This window comes from Pelobates fuscus, chromosome 5 (genome assembly GCF_036172605.1).
Source record: "Pelobates fuscus isolate aPelFus1 chromosome 5, aPelFus1.pri, whole genome shotgun sequence".
NCBI lineage: Eukaryota > Metazoa > Chordata > Amphibia > Anura > Pelobatidae > Pelobates > Pelobates fuscus.
The window spans coordinates 182080435-182098942 of NC_086321.1; the positions used below are offsets into that span (position 1 = coordinate 182080435).

An 18508-nucleotide genomic window follows, 5' to 3' on the forward strand; every position below is an offset into this window, starting at 1 on the left:
ATATATATATATATATATATATACATATATATATATATATATATATATATATATATATATATATATATATATGAAACATGGGGGATGGGGATGATCTTGTGTATTGTTTATTGTATATATATATAAATATATATATATATATATATATAAATAAGAAAAAAATATTCAAAAGGATGAATATAGATAACTATAACTTCAAAAAAGAAATTATAAAAAATAAAAACAAAATAAAAAATACGACTGCACGAAAGGGCTAGCTGATCAAAAAATCCTTAGAAAACCAAAAATTCCAATAGAGAAAACAATCATCAGGACACAACCTAAAATTGTTTTAATTCCTCATTGAGGTCGTTAGGAGCCAAAGAATTGAGCTTGAATATCCATTTGGATTCTGCCTTGGTTAGATCTCTTTTCCATTTGGCCAAGTCTCTCTTTGCCGTAATCAGTTCCATTCCCATAACTGAGATAGATGAAGGGTCACTATTGTGAAAAATCTCAAAGTGACGGTCAGCAAAGATGTTCTGTCTTTATGCAGGATAGCTAACCTACTCACTCTGAACCTACACTTCAGAGGTCTGACGGTTTGGCCAAGTAATGTAACCCACAAATACATGTCAAGAAGTATATGACAAATGTAGAGTTACAATCAATTCTGTTGGAGACAGTGAACACCTCCTCACTCTTATTATCTGAATGTGGAGGTCTTATGACAAATAAAGCCACAGGTTCGACACCTATTGTGGCCACACCGAAAATTTCAAATAATGGGAACTTTTGTGGCTTTGGGACTCGTATAAAAATTCAAATTGAAAGTAATTTGAATAGTCAAACTTAGGGTAAATATAAAAAAGAATAAAAAGATACATTTATCACAACTAGGTAGCCTTTGGGCTGTACACCTAAGGTGTTCAAATTTAGAATACTATAAAAAACACTTGCTGATTATATTTTTTTGGATACTGTAGGTGGTGGTATATATGTAAAAAAACATTGCTGGTATCTCAATGCAGCTCTTAATGGGAAATATCCTTGGTATTTCTTATATATACAATATTGTTACCCAGAAACAGAAAATGGCACAGAGGAATATATAGCTTTAAGTAAAAAAATCATTTATTCTGAATAAAAAACAAGCAAGTAAAAAGTCTTTGAGAAAAACTAAATATATGATGCTTCTAAAAGCTAAATAAAAAAGAAGAAAACCCCCAAAATAAAAAGCTTAAAGGACCACTCTAGGCACCCAGACCACTTCAGCTTAATGAAGTGGTCTGGGTGCCAGGTCCTTCTAGGGTTAACCCATTTTTTCATAAACATAGCAGTTTCAGAGAAACTGCTATGTTTGTGAATGGGTTAAGCCTTCCCCTATTTCCTCTAGTGGCTGTCTTACTGACAGCCGCTAGAGGCGCTTGCGTGATTCTCACTGTGAAAATCACAGTGAGAGCACGCAAGCGTCCATAGGAAAGCATTATGAATGCTTTCCTATGTGACCGGCTGAATGCGCGTGCAGCTCTTGCCGCGCGTGCGCATTCAGCCGACGGGGAGGAGAAGAGGAGGATCGGAGGAGGAGAGCTCTCCGCCCACCGCTGGAAAAAGGTAAGTTTTTACCCCTTTCCCCTTTCCAGAGCTGGGCGGGAGGGGGTCCCTGAGGGTGGGGGCACCCTCAGGGCACTCTAGTGCCAGGAAAACGAGTATGTTTTCCTTGCACTAGAGTGATCCTTTAAATGTCTAGCTCACAATAAGCATATGTCTAAAGTCTTGAAGTGTGTAAAAATTCAGAAATGTAATCCAACCAATTTTTTGCAGTATATTCAACCTAAAGGATCCCTTAAGATACCACTAAGTAAGCTGCAAAATTTAAACAGTCTCAGGAATCCTCCTGTGTAGAGTGGTTGCTTACTGTACTTGTGCTGGAAAACGGATCCTGTGCAATGTGCTCGTCTCCCTGCTTCAACAACTCTCCGGTTTGCACACATAGATTGAAGCTGGAGGATCGTGATGCAGGCACTCAGATCATCCAATGACGTGATGCTGTCGGTGTTTGCTGTGTTCTTGCTCCTACAAGTTTCATGAGCTCTGCGCTCACTTCCTCAGGGAGACACTGTTGAACACTTCATGAATGGGGCTTCTTTTATGTGCATTCGAAATTGCCTAATTAACCCCTTAAGGACACATGACATGTGTGACATGTCATGATTCCCTTTTATTCCAGAAGTTTGGTCCTTAAGGGGTTAAAGAGAAGTGTTGATTATTATCTTCCTTATTCTGGGAGCCTGGTAAAGCTGTCTAGAGATACTGGCTCCATATTTGTTTGATGAGTATAATGAGTATAATAAAAGTAAAAAGAAGTCTATTACAAAAATTGAAGATTATTTAATTTTTTTTTTAGAAATTTATATATCTCAAAGGCTGCCTATATTTGAAAGTGAATCTTATATGTGAATATAGTAATCTTATAAACCATGAAGATTAGGTAATGAATGAAAAGAGATTTGTTTCATGATGTATACATAATAATAGTTATTATCTGGTAGATGGAGCACTGTAAATAAAAAATGAAAAATAAAAAGTAAAATACAAGATAAAATAAAATATAAATAATAATAAAAATGAATAAAAATAAAAAATATGAAAGTATACTAATGGAATATATATAAAAATATTTTTACCTTTTTCAGAAGTTGGGGATTATAGTGTTTCTGTATGAATCTGTTTGTGAGGTTCTTAAATTTTCTCTTTCAATTCCTGAGGTCTACTACAATTTATTTTTACCCTCATGTATTGACTCTTTGGAATATTGACAATCCATCCTGGTTTTTGGGCACTCCTGGCATCCAAGAAACCATTCTTGTCAACTTCTTTTCGATGGTTACTGGTTTAGATATCTTTATCTCTAAAGATATTTAAATCCAAAAATGTGATGTTGGTTTTACTGGCCACATGAGTGAATCTGAGATTCATATTGTTGGCATTGGTATGGTTAATGAATCTGAGGAGTTCTGTTTCTTCCCCCTTCCATGTAAATGTAATATAATCTATACATCTTTTGTAAAAACATATATTATCAAGGAATGGATTGTTTCTCCAAATAAATTGGCTCTCCCACCATCCCATGGTTAGGTTTGCATAGTGTTGTCCCTATTGCAGTCCCTGTGATTTGGAGGTAAAAATAATTTTTAAACAGGAAGAAATTGTGTTTTAACATGAAACCAATACAGTCCAGTATGAAACGTTGTTGTTCCTCTTTAATTCACTGAATAGCTGTAAGAAGTGTTTCACTGCTTCTCTACCAATGTGATGAGGAATGCTGGTATATAGAGAGGTAACATCCAAACTGACGAGAAAGCAGTCTGCTGTCCGTTCGATATTGGAGAGGAGTTGAAGCATGTGGGTCGTGTCTTTCAAATACGAATCAAGATGTGTAACCACATGTTGTAAAAAGAAGTCGACATAAGTGGAAATACTACTGATTAGTGATGCTATTCCAGATATGATCGGACGACCTGGAGGGTTCTTTTGATCTTTGCGAATTTTAGGCAGATGGTAGAAGACTGCCGTTACTGGATGTTCCTGGTAAATGAAGTAAAATTCCTCTTGACTCAAGACTCCTCTTGTTTTGGCTTCCTTTAATAATGATAGCAGGTCATTCTTATTTTCCTGAGTTGGATCTCTTTCCAATTTTCTATAGGTGGTAGAGTCTTCCAGTAGTCTGTATGCCTCTTTCTTATAGTCTTCCATATTCTGTATGACTATAGCTCCTCTTTTGTCCGCTTCTCTAATTTGAATCTTTATGTTATTTTTTAAAGCACTCTCCTTAAGATTAAAATTGGATTTTCTTGTTCTTAGTTGTTGTTGGGTACACAGGTGTATAATATCTTTAAGTACCAGTTCACTATATACCCTGATGTACTTCCCTTGTTCCTGACTCGGATAAAACGAGGAAGTAGGTTTAAATGATGAATGTATAGAGTTAATTTGTTTTTCCGAGTGTTGTTCCACTTGGATCGATTCTAGTGTTCGGATTGCTTCTATGTCTTTCATAGAGCAATCCTTGAAGTTCGACCAAAGTTAATTTTCTTACCCCCGTGTGGCTAGATTCCATTTATTAAAATACCTATGTAATGTAAGTTTGCGGACAAATTTTTGTATGTCTATGAAGATTTTAAAATGATTTGGTGGCTGTGTGGGTGTAAATTCAAGCCATATTTTAGTATCTGTTCTTCTTCTTGTGTAAGAGTATCTCCTAAAAGTGTCCCTCGGGTCTTCAAAGATGCTGAAGTTGAGCAAGGGGTCTAGCTTTAAGATTGGCCAATATGCATAAAACATGTATTTTTGATCAAGTTTTGGACTTATATCTGTATGTGTATATATCTACATGTATGATATTTAGGTGATCTACCCCTGTTAATGTGTGATACATTGTACCTTCCACGCTGTGTTGCAACATACTGCTTATTTTTTTATAGATACTGTTGCTTTTTCCCAGCCTGGGAGGTTTTTATATGTATCAATGGTGTGTATATACATATGATATCGCATTGTGATTTTTCCTATTTTTATTTTGGGAGATCTACATGTTTACTTTTTTTGTGTGTTTTTAACAGACATGAATTGTTTTAATGTTAGCCTATAGAATCGTGTATTTTGCCCCTACGTAAGGGTCTATTTTAGGGATAAAAGAGTATAGGACCACACTTTTCTTATATATTATTATGTTTGTTGTTATTAAAGACAAATTGATCTTTTTATAGAGGTACAGTGGTTTCTGTCTTCCTTGATACCTATAGCTTTGGAGTGCTCATTCTTTATAAACTATATTTTATATAAATAAATAAATTTATATAAATATACATAATTTTATACATGTGCATATGGATCAGCATATGTGTGTGTCAGTGTGTGCATCTGTCCATGTTTTTTGTGTGTCAATGTGTGTATATGTGTATACATACAGATTATTTAGGGTTACAGTTGTATGTCTAGAATTACATTAAATTAAAAAAATGTACATTTTATAATATGGTAGCTGTAAAAATCACACCAGTAAACAATTATTGCACTCACATTTTGTCTAACAAATAGACTTCTTCAGGGAAAGTAGCATTAAAAACGCAATCAAACCAAAAAATGACAATAACCCTTCCCACTCTGTATTCGTATAAACAGCGTCCATATCCTGATCCAGTGATTGGTGAATTTGTGGGCTCAGCCTCTCAATTCTGCAGTTCACCTCTGCTTTGATGTGGCATCTCAATTGTCTAACAACCAATCAGATCCCCTGTGAACTGCACACCTCCTTTTCTTCCGCTGTAATCCTTATATTTTCACTTATTAGTGTTACTATTATTATAGTGTACTTTATCGTGATATATTTTACATAGGATCTGGAATGGAATTATAAAAGCAAAACTAATTCTTAACTCATACATTAAGTGTGAAAAAAGATAACTAAAAATGGTAAAAAAAAATGACTTACAAGTATTTGTAAGGACACTGAAAGCTTTACTAGCAGTGAAGATTATTAAAAATGGCAAAGTTAAGTAAAAAGATATCTGCATTTAAACATAATGTACATAAAATGACATCATATATTTCTAAAATAGAGATATTTAAAAATGCTATAGCAATCTTTATGACTCTCTGGACTGCATCTGTAGTGCAAATGTGGAAATGAGTCCCCCTTCCCTGACTGCAGAAATTATGTGACCCATTGAAACTGTTTAACCCCTTAAGGACCAAACGTCTGGAATAAAAGGGAATCATGACATGTGACACATGTCATGTGTCCTTAAGGGGTTAAAAGCAGGGTGTGACCTGAATTTAAGAACACATGAAGTTCAAAATCAGTGACCAGAGGACCTTGGAAGAGAAAGTAATTATTTTACAGGGTGATAATCCTTTTGTATAAATGAGAGTGAGTGACGTTTTATGAAATACATTTCTTTCTGCAAAGCACTTGAATGTAAAAACTTTTATATTCGATTCTGTGAGTGAACTCATTGACAGGGGGAATAGAACAGCAGAACTACTTCTAATTTCATCTGCTATAATATCGTAACGAAATCAATGATGGATATTGGTTTATAACTAGAATTATTTTCACGAAAATATATATACTGTAAAACTGACTCACGAAATGGCAGATTTTTTTTTTTAAAGTTAATTTGTAACACGTGTATCAAATCATTCATTCACATGAAATCATGGCCTATTACATCATGTATTTGCCTAAGCATTTTTATTTTATTTTCACATTTAATCTCTCTTGGATTGAGTTGCCACCAGAGAAAGGTCTTTACATTATATAATGTGGACTCCGTAAACAAATTGTAATTGTACAGCTATGTTTGCGTAAGGATGATACAGATAAATGAGGATGCTTATATGTGCAACATTATATGTATAACATTAAATATACGTTTTCTTTTCAAATAATTTTTATTGAAAAATTTAGCAGAATTTACAAATAATAAAGAACGATATATTGGGGAAGGAAAAGGAAGGGTAAAACTGGGAAGTGGGAAAAAAAGGGAGTATCCATCCATTATAACAGTAAGTATGTTAATGTACAAGGCACTTAAGTTGAATAACATTGCATTACAAGTTATGACAGGTTATATGTTTTTTTTGACTCCGGTTTCCCATTGATCCCAGTGATATTTTAATTGTGCAAATATGTGTGTGTTATTTCTATGTGATAGTTCATATGTTTTGTTTTCTAGTGTTAGTGTCAGTACGTTCTTGATAGAGGGTGTATGTTTAGACTTCCAATATCTAGGTAGACATGTGGTAGCGGCTATCAGGATGTGGCCTGCAATAATCCTATCGATTCTACTGACGGATTCAGGGAATTTTTTAAATAGAGCTAGTTCAGATGTGAAATTGTCTATGATCCTGTTCACTTTAACAATTAAATCATGTATCATTTTCCAGTATTTAGTTAGTCTTGGGCAATACCACCATATGTGCAGACTATGCTTAAATTTTAGTCTTTCATAAGATAGAATAGAGTTTCCATGGAAAAAGTTGTCTATATGATGCAGTTGGGGTCCTTTAACCCCTTAAGGACACATGAAATGTGTGACATGTCATGATTCCCTTTTATTCCAGAAGTTTGGTCCTTAAGGGGTTAAGCAATGTTAAGTCTAAGGTTGGGATGTAATATTTTAAAGATTCAATTGGCATGGCTCTGTAAAGTTTTATCAAGTGACAGTTGTTTTTGATTACTATATCCCAGGCTTTGAGTGTGGTCTTAGTAGTTAGAAACATTTTAGATACACCAGGTCTCCTTACAAGACTTAGCCAGGGTAGTTCCCCAAGTTGAAAGGGGAGAATGCTGAATTCCTTTTGGCTATTACAGGGAGTGCAGAATTATTAGGCAAATTAGTATTTTGACCACATCATCCTTTTTATGGATGTTGTCTTACTCCAAGCTGTATAGGCTTGAAAGCCTACTACCAATTAAGCATGTTAGGTGATGTGCATCTCTGTAATGAGAAGGGGTGTGGTCTAATGACATCAACACCCTATATCAGGTGTGCATAATTATTAGGCAACTTCCTTTCCTTTGGCAAAATGGGTCAAAAGAAGGACTTGACAGGCTCAGAAAAGTCAAAAATAGTGAGATATCTTGCAGAGGGATGCAGCACTCTTAAAATTGCAAAGCTTCTGAAGCGTGATCATCGAACAATCAAGCGTTTCATTCAAAATAGTCAACAGGGTCGCAAGAAGCGTGTGGAAAAACCAAGGCGCAAAATAACTGCCCATGAACTGAGAAAAGTCAATCGTGCAGCTGCCAAGATGCCACTTGCCACCAGTTTGGCCATATTTCAGAGCTGCAACATCACTGGAGTGCCCAAAAGCACAAGGTGTGCAATACTCAGAGACATGGCCAAGGTAAGAAAGGCTGAAAGACGACCACCACTGAACAAGACACACAAGCTGAAACGTCAAGACTGGGCCAAGAAATATCTCAAGACTGATTTTTCTAAGGTTTTATGGACTGATGAAATGAGAGTGAGTCTTGATGGGCCAGATGGATGGGCCCGTGGCTGGATTAGTAAAGGGCAGAGAGCTCCAGTCCGACTCAGACGCCAGCAAGGTGGAGGTGGAGTACTGGTTTGGGCTGGTATCATCAAAGATGAGCTTGTGGGGCCTTTTCGGGTTGAGGATGGAGTCAAGCTCAACTCCCAGTCCTACTGCCAGTTTCTGGAAGACACCTTCTTCAAGCAGTGGTACAGAAAGAAGTCTGCATCCTTCAAGAAAAACATGATTTTCATGCAGGACAATGCTCCATCACACGCGTCCAAGTACTCCACAGCGTGGCTGGCAAGAAAGGGTATAAAAGAAGAAAATCTAATGACATGGCCTCCTTGTTCACCTGATCTGAACCCCATTGAGAACTTGTGGTCCATCATCAAATGTGAGATTTACAAGGAGGGAAAACAGTACACCTCTCTGAACAGTGTCTGGGAGGCTGTGGTTGCTTCTGCATGCAATGTTGATGGTGAACAGATCAAAACACTGACAGAATACATGGATGGCCGGCTTTTGAGTGTCATTGCAAAGAAAGGTGGCTATATTGGTCACTGATTTGTTTTTGTTTTGTTTTTGAATGTCAGAAATGTATATTTGTGAATGTTGAGATGGTATATTGGTTTCACTGGTAAAAATAAATAATTGAAATGGGTATATATTTGTTTTTTGTTAAGTTGCCTAATAATTATGCACAGTAATAGTCACCTGCACACACAGATATCCCCCATAAAATAGCTCAAACTAAAAACAAACTAAAAACTACTTCCAAAAATATTCAGCTTTGATATTAATGCATTTTTTGGGTTCATTGAGAACATGGTTGTTGTTCAATAATAAAATTAATCCTCAAAAATACAACTTGCCTAATAATTCTGCACTCCCTGTAAAGCTTACAACCACTGCAGCATTGGTATCAAAGTAGTATTTCCTGAAATTTGGGACACCAATGCCCCCGTGGATTTTTTGGTACTGCAGGGATGTAAGCTTAATTCTACTGAGTTTATTGTTCCAGATAAATTTAAGCATTATTGAATGTACTTTATTAAAAAAGGATAAATATACGTTGAATGAATTTGAATTATTTAGCTAAAGCAGAAAATTATTTTAAGGTATTTATAACTTTTTTTCTTTTTTTCAACTTAACATTCTAATATCTTGATATGTTTTCAGAAATACGCTTTGTTATATTTGCTTCTACTGTTAGCATGATTTATTCACTAAACACTGAATCATGGGAAATTGAAAATACAATTACAAAATTCAGGATAAAAGAGTCAAGCTTTGACTCTAGCTCATTGGATTTTGTTTTTCCATTTTCAGCTATTTTTTGATTGTATGTTTTAGTTCAGTTTAAAATTTGCTACATTTCATTATATAGTGGATAAGTAATTAGATTATTTTTTATATATCCATTGTTTTATAATCAGCTATATGTATCCATTCTAAGTAATCTATGTCTTTGTTAAATATAAAAAAAAAATAGAAAAAGTATTTTTTAACAATTCATTTTTTACATTGTGTTCTTCATTCCTGCTTTTTTGATTTAAACTACAATTGTATTTGCAATCAAATAAAACAAATATGCTAAGGAAAAAAGTTGAATGTTCTTGTCTAGTAAAGCAATGATTGGATCTGTGTGTGGCTCAAAACAAGTGCCAGTTATATCACATTATTCAAAATCACAAAATTCCGCATTTTTATTAGTTTGATTGGTTGTTTATTTTTTTTGTTGGCTGCATCACCAAATAAATTGCTCTTCTTAAATTTTTCCAGACTTTTTTAATGTGAAATATCCAAGCATCAAAAGTCCCAATACTGTTAAAAAAATATGCTATTTAAGAAATAGTAATATCATGCTTCCCCTTTACAGGGATATGCAACATTTAACTTACAAAATGCATTTGCATTCTTTACTTTGGCAGAGTTGTGGTATGTTCTAAAGTAAAACTGTCAAGTAGGTTTGCACCCAGACTACTTCAATGAGATGAAGAGGTCTGGGTGCCTACAGTGTACCTTTAACTCCTCACTCCACTTCCAGAAGCCTCTAACACCTTACATATCATCCTGGAACCAAGGAAAAAATTGTCTTACAATATGTTATCCATTTTCTTGAAAAGGAAGAGGATGTTACCAGCATGTCAGCCGATCACATGACATATCACTAGAAAGCCCAGGATGACCACTTTACAATACAACAAAGATTGATAGAGTAGCTCAAAAGAATAAAATGAGATGCATGTGAACTAAATGTCTAGTACAGAGGACACAAGTTAATGGGCTGGGTCTCAGGAGGAAATGTCTAGTACAGAGGACACAAGTTAATGGGCTGGGTCTCAGGAGAAGTAAGACAGCATGTAGCTGCTTTTGGCTTATATAATATACTTTTCTGCATTTTCTCCTTAGTTGACACATCAGGAACATAAGATGAAATCATGGGGAACCCAAAATGAAAGTGCTGTAACAGAGTTTATACTATTGGGTTTTCCAGAGGCAAAACAATTATGCAAACTTCTCTTTATATTTTTTTTAACCACCTATATTCTTACAGTAGCAGGGAACTTAATTATCATCTCCATTATTCAAGTGGACTATTCTCTCCACCACCCCATGTATTTTTTTCTCAGTAATTTTGCCTTTATGCAAATTTGGTACACAACGGTGACTGTACCCAAATTACTTTATGGTCTTTTTGTGAAATGCAACACAATTTCAATGGGAGCGTGCTTTGCTCAGTGTTACTTTTTCTTTTTACTTGGAGGAATAGAGAACTTTTTATTGGCCATCATGGCATATGATCGATATGTTGCCATCTGTTATCCTTTGCGATACAATAACATTATGACCTCATCATTTTGTTGGAAACTAGCATTTGGCTGTTGGGTAGGCATTTTCATTGGCTCTTTGCTTCCTGTTATTTTCTTAGCAAGGCTGAAATTTTGTGGTGAGAATACTCTCAACCATTTTTTCTGTGATGTATCCCCTCTTTTAAAACTTTCCTGCTCAGACACGTCTCTTCTTAAATCATACTTTTTCAGTCTTATGTGGGTCATAGTATTTGGTACCCTTGCCTTTACTTTGGTTTCATATATTAACATAATTTCTGCCATCATGAAAATTCCATTTACTACTGGCCGCCAGAAAGTATTCTCTACTTGCGGATCCCACCTGACAGTGGTGATTCTATATTATTGTGCCATTATATTTATGTATGTTCGACCCAGGGAAAGCTACTCATTTCAAGAGGATAAATGGATCTCTGTTTTCTATTCCATTGTAACTCCACTGTTAAATCCATTTATTTATTGTTTGAGGAACAAAGAAGTAAAAAATGCTTTACAGAAAATAGTGAAAATAAAGATTTTTTAATGAACATTTTTTGTTTTTCTGGTCAATGCAATGTTAGCTTTGTTGTGTATTATTCAAAAATAATCAGTTCATGATGTTAATTGAAGAAGCTCTGAATTACTTGCATATTATTTAAGGCACATCTGATATTCATTGGAAAATAGTGGGGGATGTGGATTATCAGAGGTAGTCTTTTAAGAAATGCTACTATAGAAAGAAAGGAATAAATAATTATATACCAGAAACATAATTTTTACTAACTTCTAGAAAGCATCACATTATCGTTATCACAGCATCTCACCTTATTATTATTATTATTATTATTATGTTGTTGTTGTTATTATTTATATAGCGCTGACAAATTCCGTAGCGCTTTACAGTGGGTGGACGAACAGACATGAAGTTGTAGCCAGACAAGTTGGACACACAGGAACAGAGGGGTTGAAGGCCCTGCTCAATGAGCTTACATGCTAGAGGGAGTGGGGTAAAGTGACACAAAAGGTAAGGATAGTATTAGACTAATGACAGTTGCAAGAGAGGAATTAGTCGGGAGCTATTAACAGTTTAATTGATACACTTTTATGAAGAAGTGGGTTTTTAATGATTTTTCGAAGGAGTGGAGACTGGGTGAGCATCAAACGGAGGAGGGAAGTGAATTCCACAGGAATGGTGCAGTCCTGAAGAAGTCTTGAAGGCGAGCATCAGAGGTGGGAGTACTGACAGAAGATAGACATAAGTCTTCAGCAGAGCGTAAGGGCCTAGACGGAACATACTTGTGTATTAGTGAGGATAGATAGGTGGGAGCAGCATTATGTAGAGATTTGAAAGCAAGAACGAGAATTTTAAATTGAGCCCTATATCTTACAGGAAGCCAATGTAGCGACTGACAGAAAGGTGAGGAGTGGGGTGGACAGGAAGCTGAGCCTCACTGTCGCATTCATTATGGACTGTAACGGCACAAGTTGGGAGCACGTAAGACCACTGAGAAGCAAATTACAGTAGTCAAGGCGAGAAAGGACAATGGAATGGACCCGCACCTTAGTCGCATCTGGCATTAAGTAGGGTCAGATGCGCGCAATGTTTTTGAGATGGAAACAACAGGATTTGGCGATAGACTGAACATGAGGCATGAAGGAGAGGTCGGAGTCAAAGAGAACACTTAGGCAGCAAGCCTGTGTGGTGGAGCTGATGGTAGCACTGTTGACTTGGAGGGAGACAGACACAGGAGTAGCAACACTTGAGGGAGGAAAGACTAGAATTTCAGTTTTGGTCAAGTTGAGTTTAAGGAAGTGGGCAGCCATCCAGTTAGAAATAGCAGAAAGGCAGTCAGAGACACTAGTCAAGAGGGACGGGGAGAGATAAGGAGAGGACAGGTAGATTTGTGTGTCATCCACATAGAAATGATATTGGAAGGCAAAGGAGCTAATGAGTTTACCAAGGGAGGCAGTATAGATAGAGAACAGTAGGAGACCAAGGACTGAACCTTGGGGGGCACCAACAGAGAGGAGTTGGGGAGAAGGAGCAGAGCCAGAGAAAGAAATATTGAAAGAGCGCTGATAGAGGTAGGAGGAGCACCAGAAGAGAGCAATATCTTGTAGATCGATATTGCGGAGGATGAGAAGAAGCTGCTGATGATCCACAGTATAAAAAGCTGCAGACTGGTCAAGGATGATTAGGATAGAGTAGTGACCACGAGATTTTGCAGGGAATAGATCATTGTTAGGAGTTAGGGTAAAGGTTGGGCTTCTTTAGAGTTGGGGTTACAGTTGCATGTTTGAAGGGCGATGGAAATTTGCCAGAGGAGAGAGAGAGATTGAGAGTTTTAGTGAGAGGTAGAGAAAGAGAAGACGAGTGTGGATGAGATGTGAGGGAATTGGATCTAGGGAGCAGGTGGTAAGGCGGGAGGACTGGAGCAGAGCAGAAACCTCTACCACTGTAGCAGGTGTGAATGAACATAGAACAGCAGAGAGAGTGAGGTTAAGGGAAGTATTGTAAGGGGAAGAAGAAAGATGAGCGATCTCTTCCCTGATTGTAGAGATCTTGTCAGTGAAGTGAGTTGCAAAGTCTGTGGAGGTCAAGTTAGTAGGTGGAGGAGGAACAATAGGGCAAAGAAGAGAGTTAAATGTATGAAATAGTCGTTTGGGTTTGCAGGAGTGTGTGTCTATGAGGGTATTGAAGTAATTAACTTTTGCTGAGGAAAAAGCCAAGCTGTATGAGCACAGCATAAATTTATAGTGGAGAAAGTCTGACGCACAGTGAGACTTTCTCCAACAGCGTTCAGCACTTCTGGAGCATTTTTGGAGGTATTGAGTAAACTTGATGTGCCAGGGTTTTTGTTGGGGGCACCTGCTGCTTTTAAATGGAGGAGGTGCCATGATGTCTAGTTGAGAGGAGAGGGTGGAATTGTACAATTAGGTTGCAGAGCTAGGACAGGTGAGGTTTGACATATGTAAAATGAGAGTTTGGAGATTAGTGGAGAAATGCTCTCTGTCAAGATATTAGAGGTTTCTGTGAGATTGATGTTCAGACGGTGGTGTCAGTTGGGTCTTGACGGTTCAGTCGGTCAATACCTTAATCAATGAGACCCAAGAAAGGCATCTGCATGTTGAAAGCATGAATTGCTGCCTGATTCTTTCATTTTTATGTTCATGCCTGTTTTTTTCTTCCATCTACTGATTTTCTTTAACTGGCCTGCAACTTCAGCATTATCTTGCCAAATCTAACGTTATTTAATCCTGCGACTTTAGCCGTGTTATGCTTTTCCATACTTATTTTTCTAGCAGCCAAATTCCTCAGTTTTATTTTTTCATCTCTTAATTTTATTTTATCAGTAATAATCTTATCTCCACCCTCATTTAAAAAAAATAAAAACGATAGTGAGCTTTTATTGCTTATGCAAAATAAGTAGAAGTAAAGATAAATTAATCAGTCACTGCATACAATTAAAGAACAATCCGAAATACAGTTAAATAAACAACTTCTTAAAGTATAATCAAAATGGTATTTTGGATTATTTGGGATTATTATAAAGCAACAAAGACACAGTTATGCAAAATAACAAAATGTACAACATAATCTGTAAAATAGGTAGCATGCAGGTGCAGGATTCGGGTAGTTTCACTCCACTGTGAATTGCCCAAAAACAAAATAACAAAAAGTACAATAGAATCCAAACACAGAGATAATTTGTTTGATGATGAAAAGTATTAGAAATGTTTTTCTTTTTTTAGTTTTTTGTTATTTATAAGAATAAAGATACATATTCCAATGCCAGAAAGGAATATTTAGTAAAGAGTCGTGCTAATGTCAGTCAGCACTGTCAATAACGAGCTCAACTCCAGTTCTTGGTATATGAAAATAGGAAAAAAAACATTGGTAGTGTGCAAACACTGTGCTGCATAAACATTTGACTGAAAACCAAGTTTGACTCAGTTTATAGCATAGAAGCGCCTCTGGTCAGTCAGCTATGTTAACCCTGCAATGTAAATATTGCAATTAATATAAAATTTTAAGTGCACACACACTTATTATACAGTGGTACCTCGGTTTACGAATATAATGTGTTCTCTGGGACGTTTCTTATTGTAAATCGAAAAGCGGTTTCCCATAGGAATGCATTGAAAACCAATTAATCCGTTCTAGAGGTCAGAAAAAAAGTCTAAATGAGCTGGCATGGGAACCAAACCACGATGCAGAACACACAGTAAAAGGCATGCAAATGACAAAGCTCAGCTCCCTTCCTTTCCACCGCTTGAGAAATGCACCAAAAAAGTTCAAAAAAGTCCTAAAACTGCTGCAAAAAAATTCCAGAATGGCTCCAAAACTCAATGCAAAAACGGCTCCAACACCTCCTCACTCAACGTCACGTGCTACCCACAGACTCCAGCATGCAGGTGGCGGTGCTATAGACCTCCCAGGCGCAATGCATCCTGGGGAAACTTGATTCGTATTACAAAAAAAAATCGTAAACCGAGGCATTATTTTCAATGGATTTTCATTTGTAAACCAAAAATTATGTTAACCAAGACGTTTGTTAACCGAGGTACCACTGTATATCATTTTGATCTGGAGAAATGGGGCTTTCATTTTACATCAAACATTAAAATATGAAACAAAATTTTATATAAATAAAATATATAAAAAAAAATGTGAGAAATTAAAACATTTTGTTTTGCTCTGCATGGCATTTTAACTATGAATGTCATAATACTGTTAGCTTTTACTGCAATAAAATAAACATATTTGTGTTCAGCCATGTCTCTGGAGTAAAACAGTACCCCCATGTACAGGTTTTATGATGTTTTGGAAAGTTAAAGGGTCCAATAGAGCATGTTACATTTTTCAGTTGACACACATTTACATTTTCCAGACTGGTTATGTTGTTTGAGACCATATTGTAGCACAGAAATGAGAATTACCCCCATAATAGCATACCATTTGCAAAAGTAGAAAACCCAATGTATTACAAATGGGCTATTTTCAGTCTTTTTTAGTAGCTACTTAGTCACGGTTGCCTAAATCGCCTTAGGGTAGTGTGACATGTTGGCCCGACACAGGAGGGGGCCTGGTGGTTTGCCCTTTATGCCACTGGGTGCGAGGCCGCCTGCCCTAGGGAGAGCCAGCCTCCTGTCTGCAGCTCTGCCGAGTTCAGAGACTGAGGTGTCTCGCGATCTCCAGCCAATAAGAGTGTTGCCATGGGTTAACACGGCAACGCTCTGACTGGAGATTGAGAGACTTACCACGTGGTCTGCAGCTCTGCACTCGGCAGAGCTGCAGATCGGAGAACCAACCCACCGGACCACCAGGGAAAGCTGCCCATTGGACCACCAGGAAATAATTACAGAAAACTAAAGATATTTACCTTTTCACAGCCCTCTACCCACCTAACAGCCCCCCTACCCATCATATAGCCTCCCTCCCCAGTAACAGACCCCCTACCCACCTTACAATCCCCTACCCACCTTACAAGTTCCTAACCACTCACAGACCCTTCCTACTTACTTTTTTATTTTATTTTATCAGTAATAATCTCATCTCCACCCTCATTTAAAAAAAATAAAAACGATAGTTTTTTTTACGACCACTGTAGCAGGTGTGAATGAACATAGAACAGCAGAGAGAGTGAGGTTAAGGGAAGTATTGTAAGGGGAAGAAGAAAGATGAGCGATCTCTTCCCTGATTGTAGAGATCTTGTCAGTGAAGTGAGTTGCAAAGTCTGTGGAGGTCAAGTTAGTAGGTGGAGGAGGAACAATAGGGCAAAGAAGAGAGTTAAATGTATGAAATAGTCGTTTGGGTTTGCAGGAGTGTGTGTCTATGAGGGTATTGAAGTAATTAACTTTTGCTGAGGAAAAAGCCAAGCTGTATGAGCACAGCATAAATTTATAGTGGAGAAAGTCTGACGCACAGTGAGACTTTCTCCAACAGCGTTCAGCACTTCTGGAGCATTTTTGGAGGTATTGAGTAAACTTGATGTGCCAGGGTTTTTGTTGGGGGCACCTGCTGCTTTTAAATGGAGGAGGTGCCATGATGTCTAGTTGAGAGGAGAGGGTGGAATTGTACAATTAGGTTGCAGAGCTAGGACAGGTGAGGTTTGACATATGTAAAATGAGAGTTTGGAGATTAGTGGAGAAATGCTCTCGGTCAAGATATTAGAGGTTTCTGTGAGATTGATGTTCAGACGGTGGTGTCAGTTGGGTCTTGACGGTTCAGTCGGTCAATACCTTAATCAATGAGACCCAAGAAAGGCATCTGCATGTTGAAAGCATGAATTGCTGCCTGATTCTTTCATTTTTATGTTCATGCCTGTTTTTTTCTTCCATCTACTGATTTTCTTTAACTGGCCTGCAACTTCAGCATTATCTTGCCAAATCTAACGTTATTTAATCCTGCGACTTTAGCCGTGTTATGCTTTTCCATACTTATTTTTCTAGCAGCCAAATTCCTCAGTTTTATTTTTTCATCTCTTAATTTTATTTTATCAGTAATAATCTTATCTCCACCCTCATTTAAAAAAAATAAAAACGATAGTGAGCTTTTATTGCTTATGCAAAATAAGTAGAAGTAAAGATAAATTAATCAGTCACTGCATACAATTAAAGAACAATCCGAAATACAGTTAAATAAACAACTTCTTAAAGTATAATCAAAATGGTATTTTGGATTATTTGGGATTATTATAAAGCAACAAAGACACAGTTATGCAAAATAACAAAATGTACAACATAATCTGTAAAATAGGTAGCATGCAGGTCCAGGATTCGGGTAGTTTCACTCCACTGTGAATTGCCCAAAAACAAAATAACAAAAAGTACAATAGAATCCAAACACAGAGATAATTTGTTTGATGATGAAAAGTATTAGAAATGTTTTTATTTTTTTATTTTTTTGTTATTTATAAGAATAAAGATACATATTCCAATGCCAGAAAGGAATATTTAGTAAAGAGTCGTGCTAATGTCAGTCAGCACTGTCAATAACGAGCTCAACTCCAGTTCTTGGTATATGAAAATAGGAAAAAAAACATTGGTAGTGTGCAAACACTGTGCTGCATAAACATTTGACTGAAAACCAAGTTTGACTCAGTTTATAGCATAGAAGCGCCTCTGGTCAGTCAGCTATGTTAACCCTGCAATGTAAATATTGCAATTAATATAAAATTTTAAGTGCACACACACTTATTATACAGTGGTACCTCGGTTTACAAATATAATGTGTTCTCTGGGACGTTTCTTATTGTAAATCGAAAAGCGGTTTCCCATAGGAATGCATTGAAAACCAATTAATCCGTTCTAGAGGTCAGAAAAAAAGTCTAAATGAGCTGGCATGGGAACCAAACCACGATGCAGAACACACAGTAAAAGGCATGCAAATGACAAAGCTCAGCTCCCTTCCTTTCCACCGCTTGAGAAATGCACCAAAAAAGTTCAAAAAAGTCCTAAAACTGCTGCAAAAAAATTCCAGAATGGCTCCAAAACTCAATGCAAAAACGGCTCCAACACCTCCTCACTCAACGTCACGTGCTACCCACAGACTCCAGCATGCAGGTGGCGGTGCTATAGACCTCCCAGGCGCAATGCATCCTGGGGAAACTTGATTCGTATTACAAAAAAAAATCGTAAACCGAGGCATT

The 18508-nt window shown here is 36.9% G+C and overlaps 1 protein-coding gene across 1 annotated transcript; it reads left to right on the forward strand.

The window, feature by feature from the left end:
* Positions 1-10458: 10458 nt before the first annotated feature.
* Positions 10459-11400, forward strand: LOC134612099 (olfactory receptor 6B9-like). The gene has a single exon (XM_063456476.1). The coding sequence runs from the start codon at positions 10459-10461 to the stop codon at positions 11398-11400; it is 942 nt and encodes a 313-aa protein (XP_063312546.1).
* The last annotated feature ends 7108 nt before the right edge of the window (positions 11401-18508 follow it).

Coding starts and splice junctions, on each gene's coding strand:
- LOC134612099 (XM_063456476.1), top strand. CDS start 10,459: ATGAAATCATGGGGAACCCAAAATGAAAGTGCTGTAACAGAGTTTATA.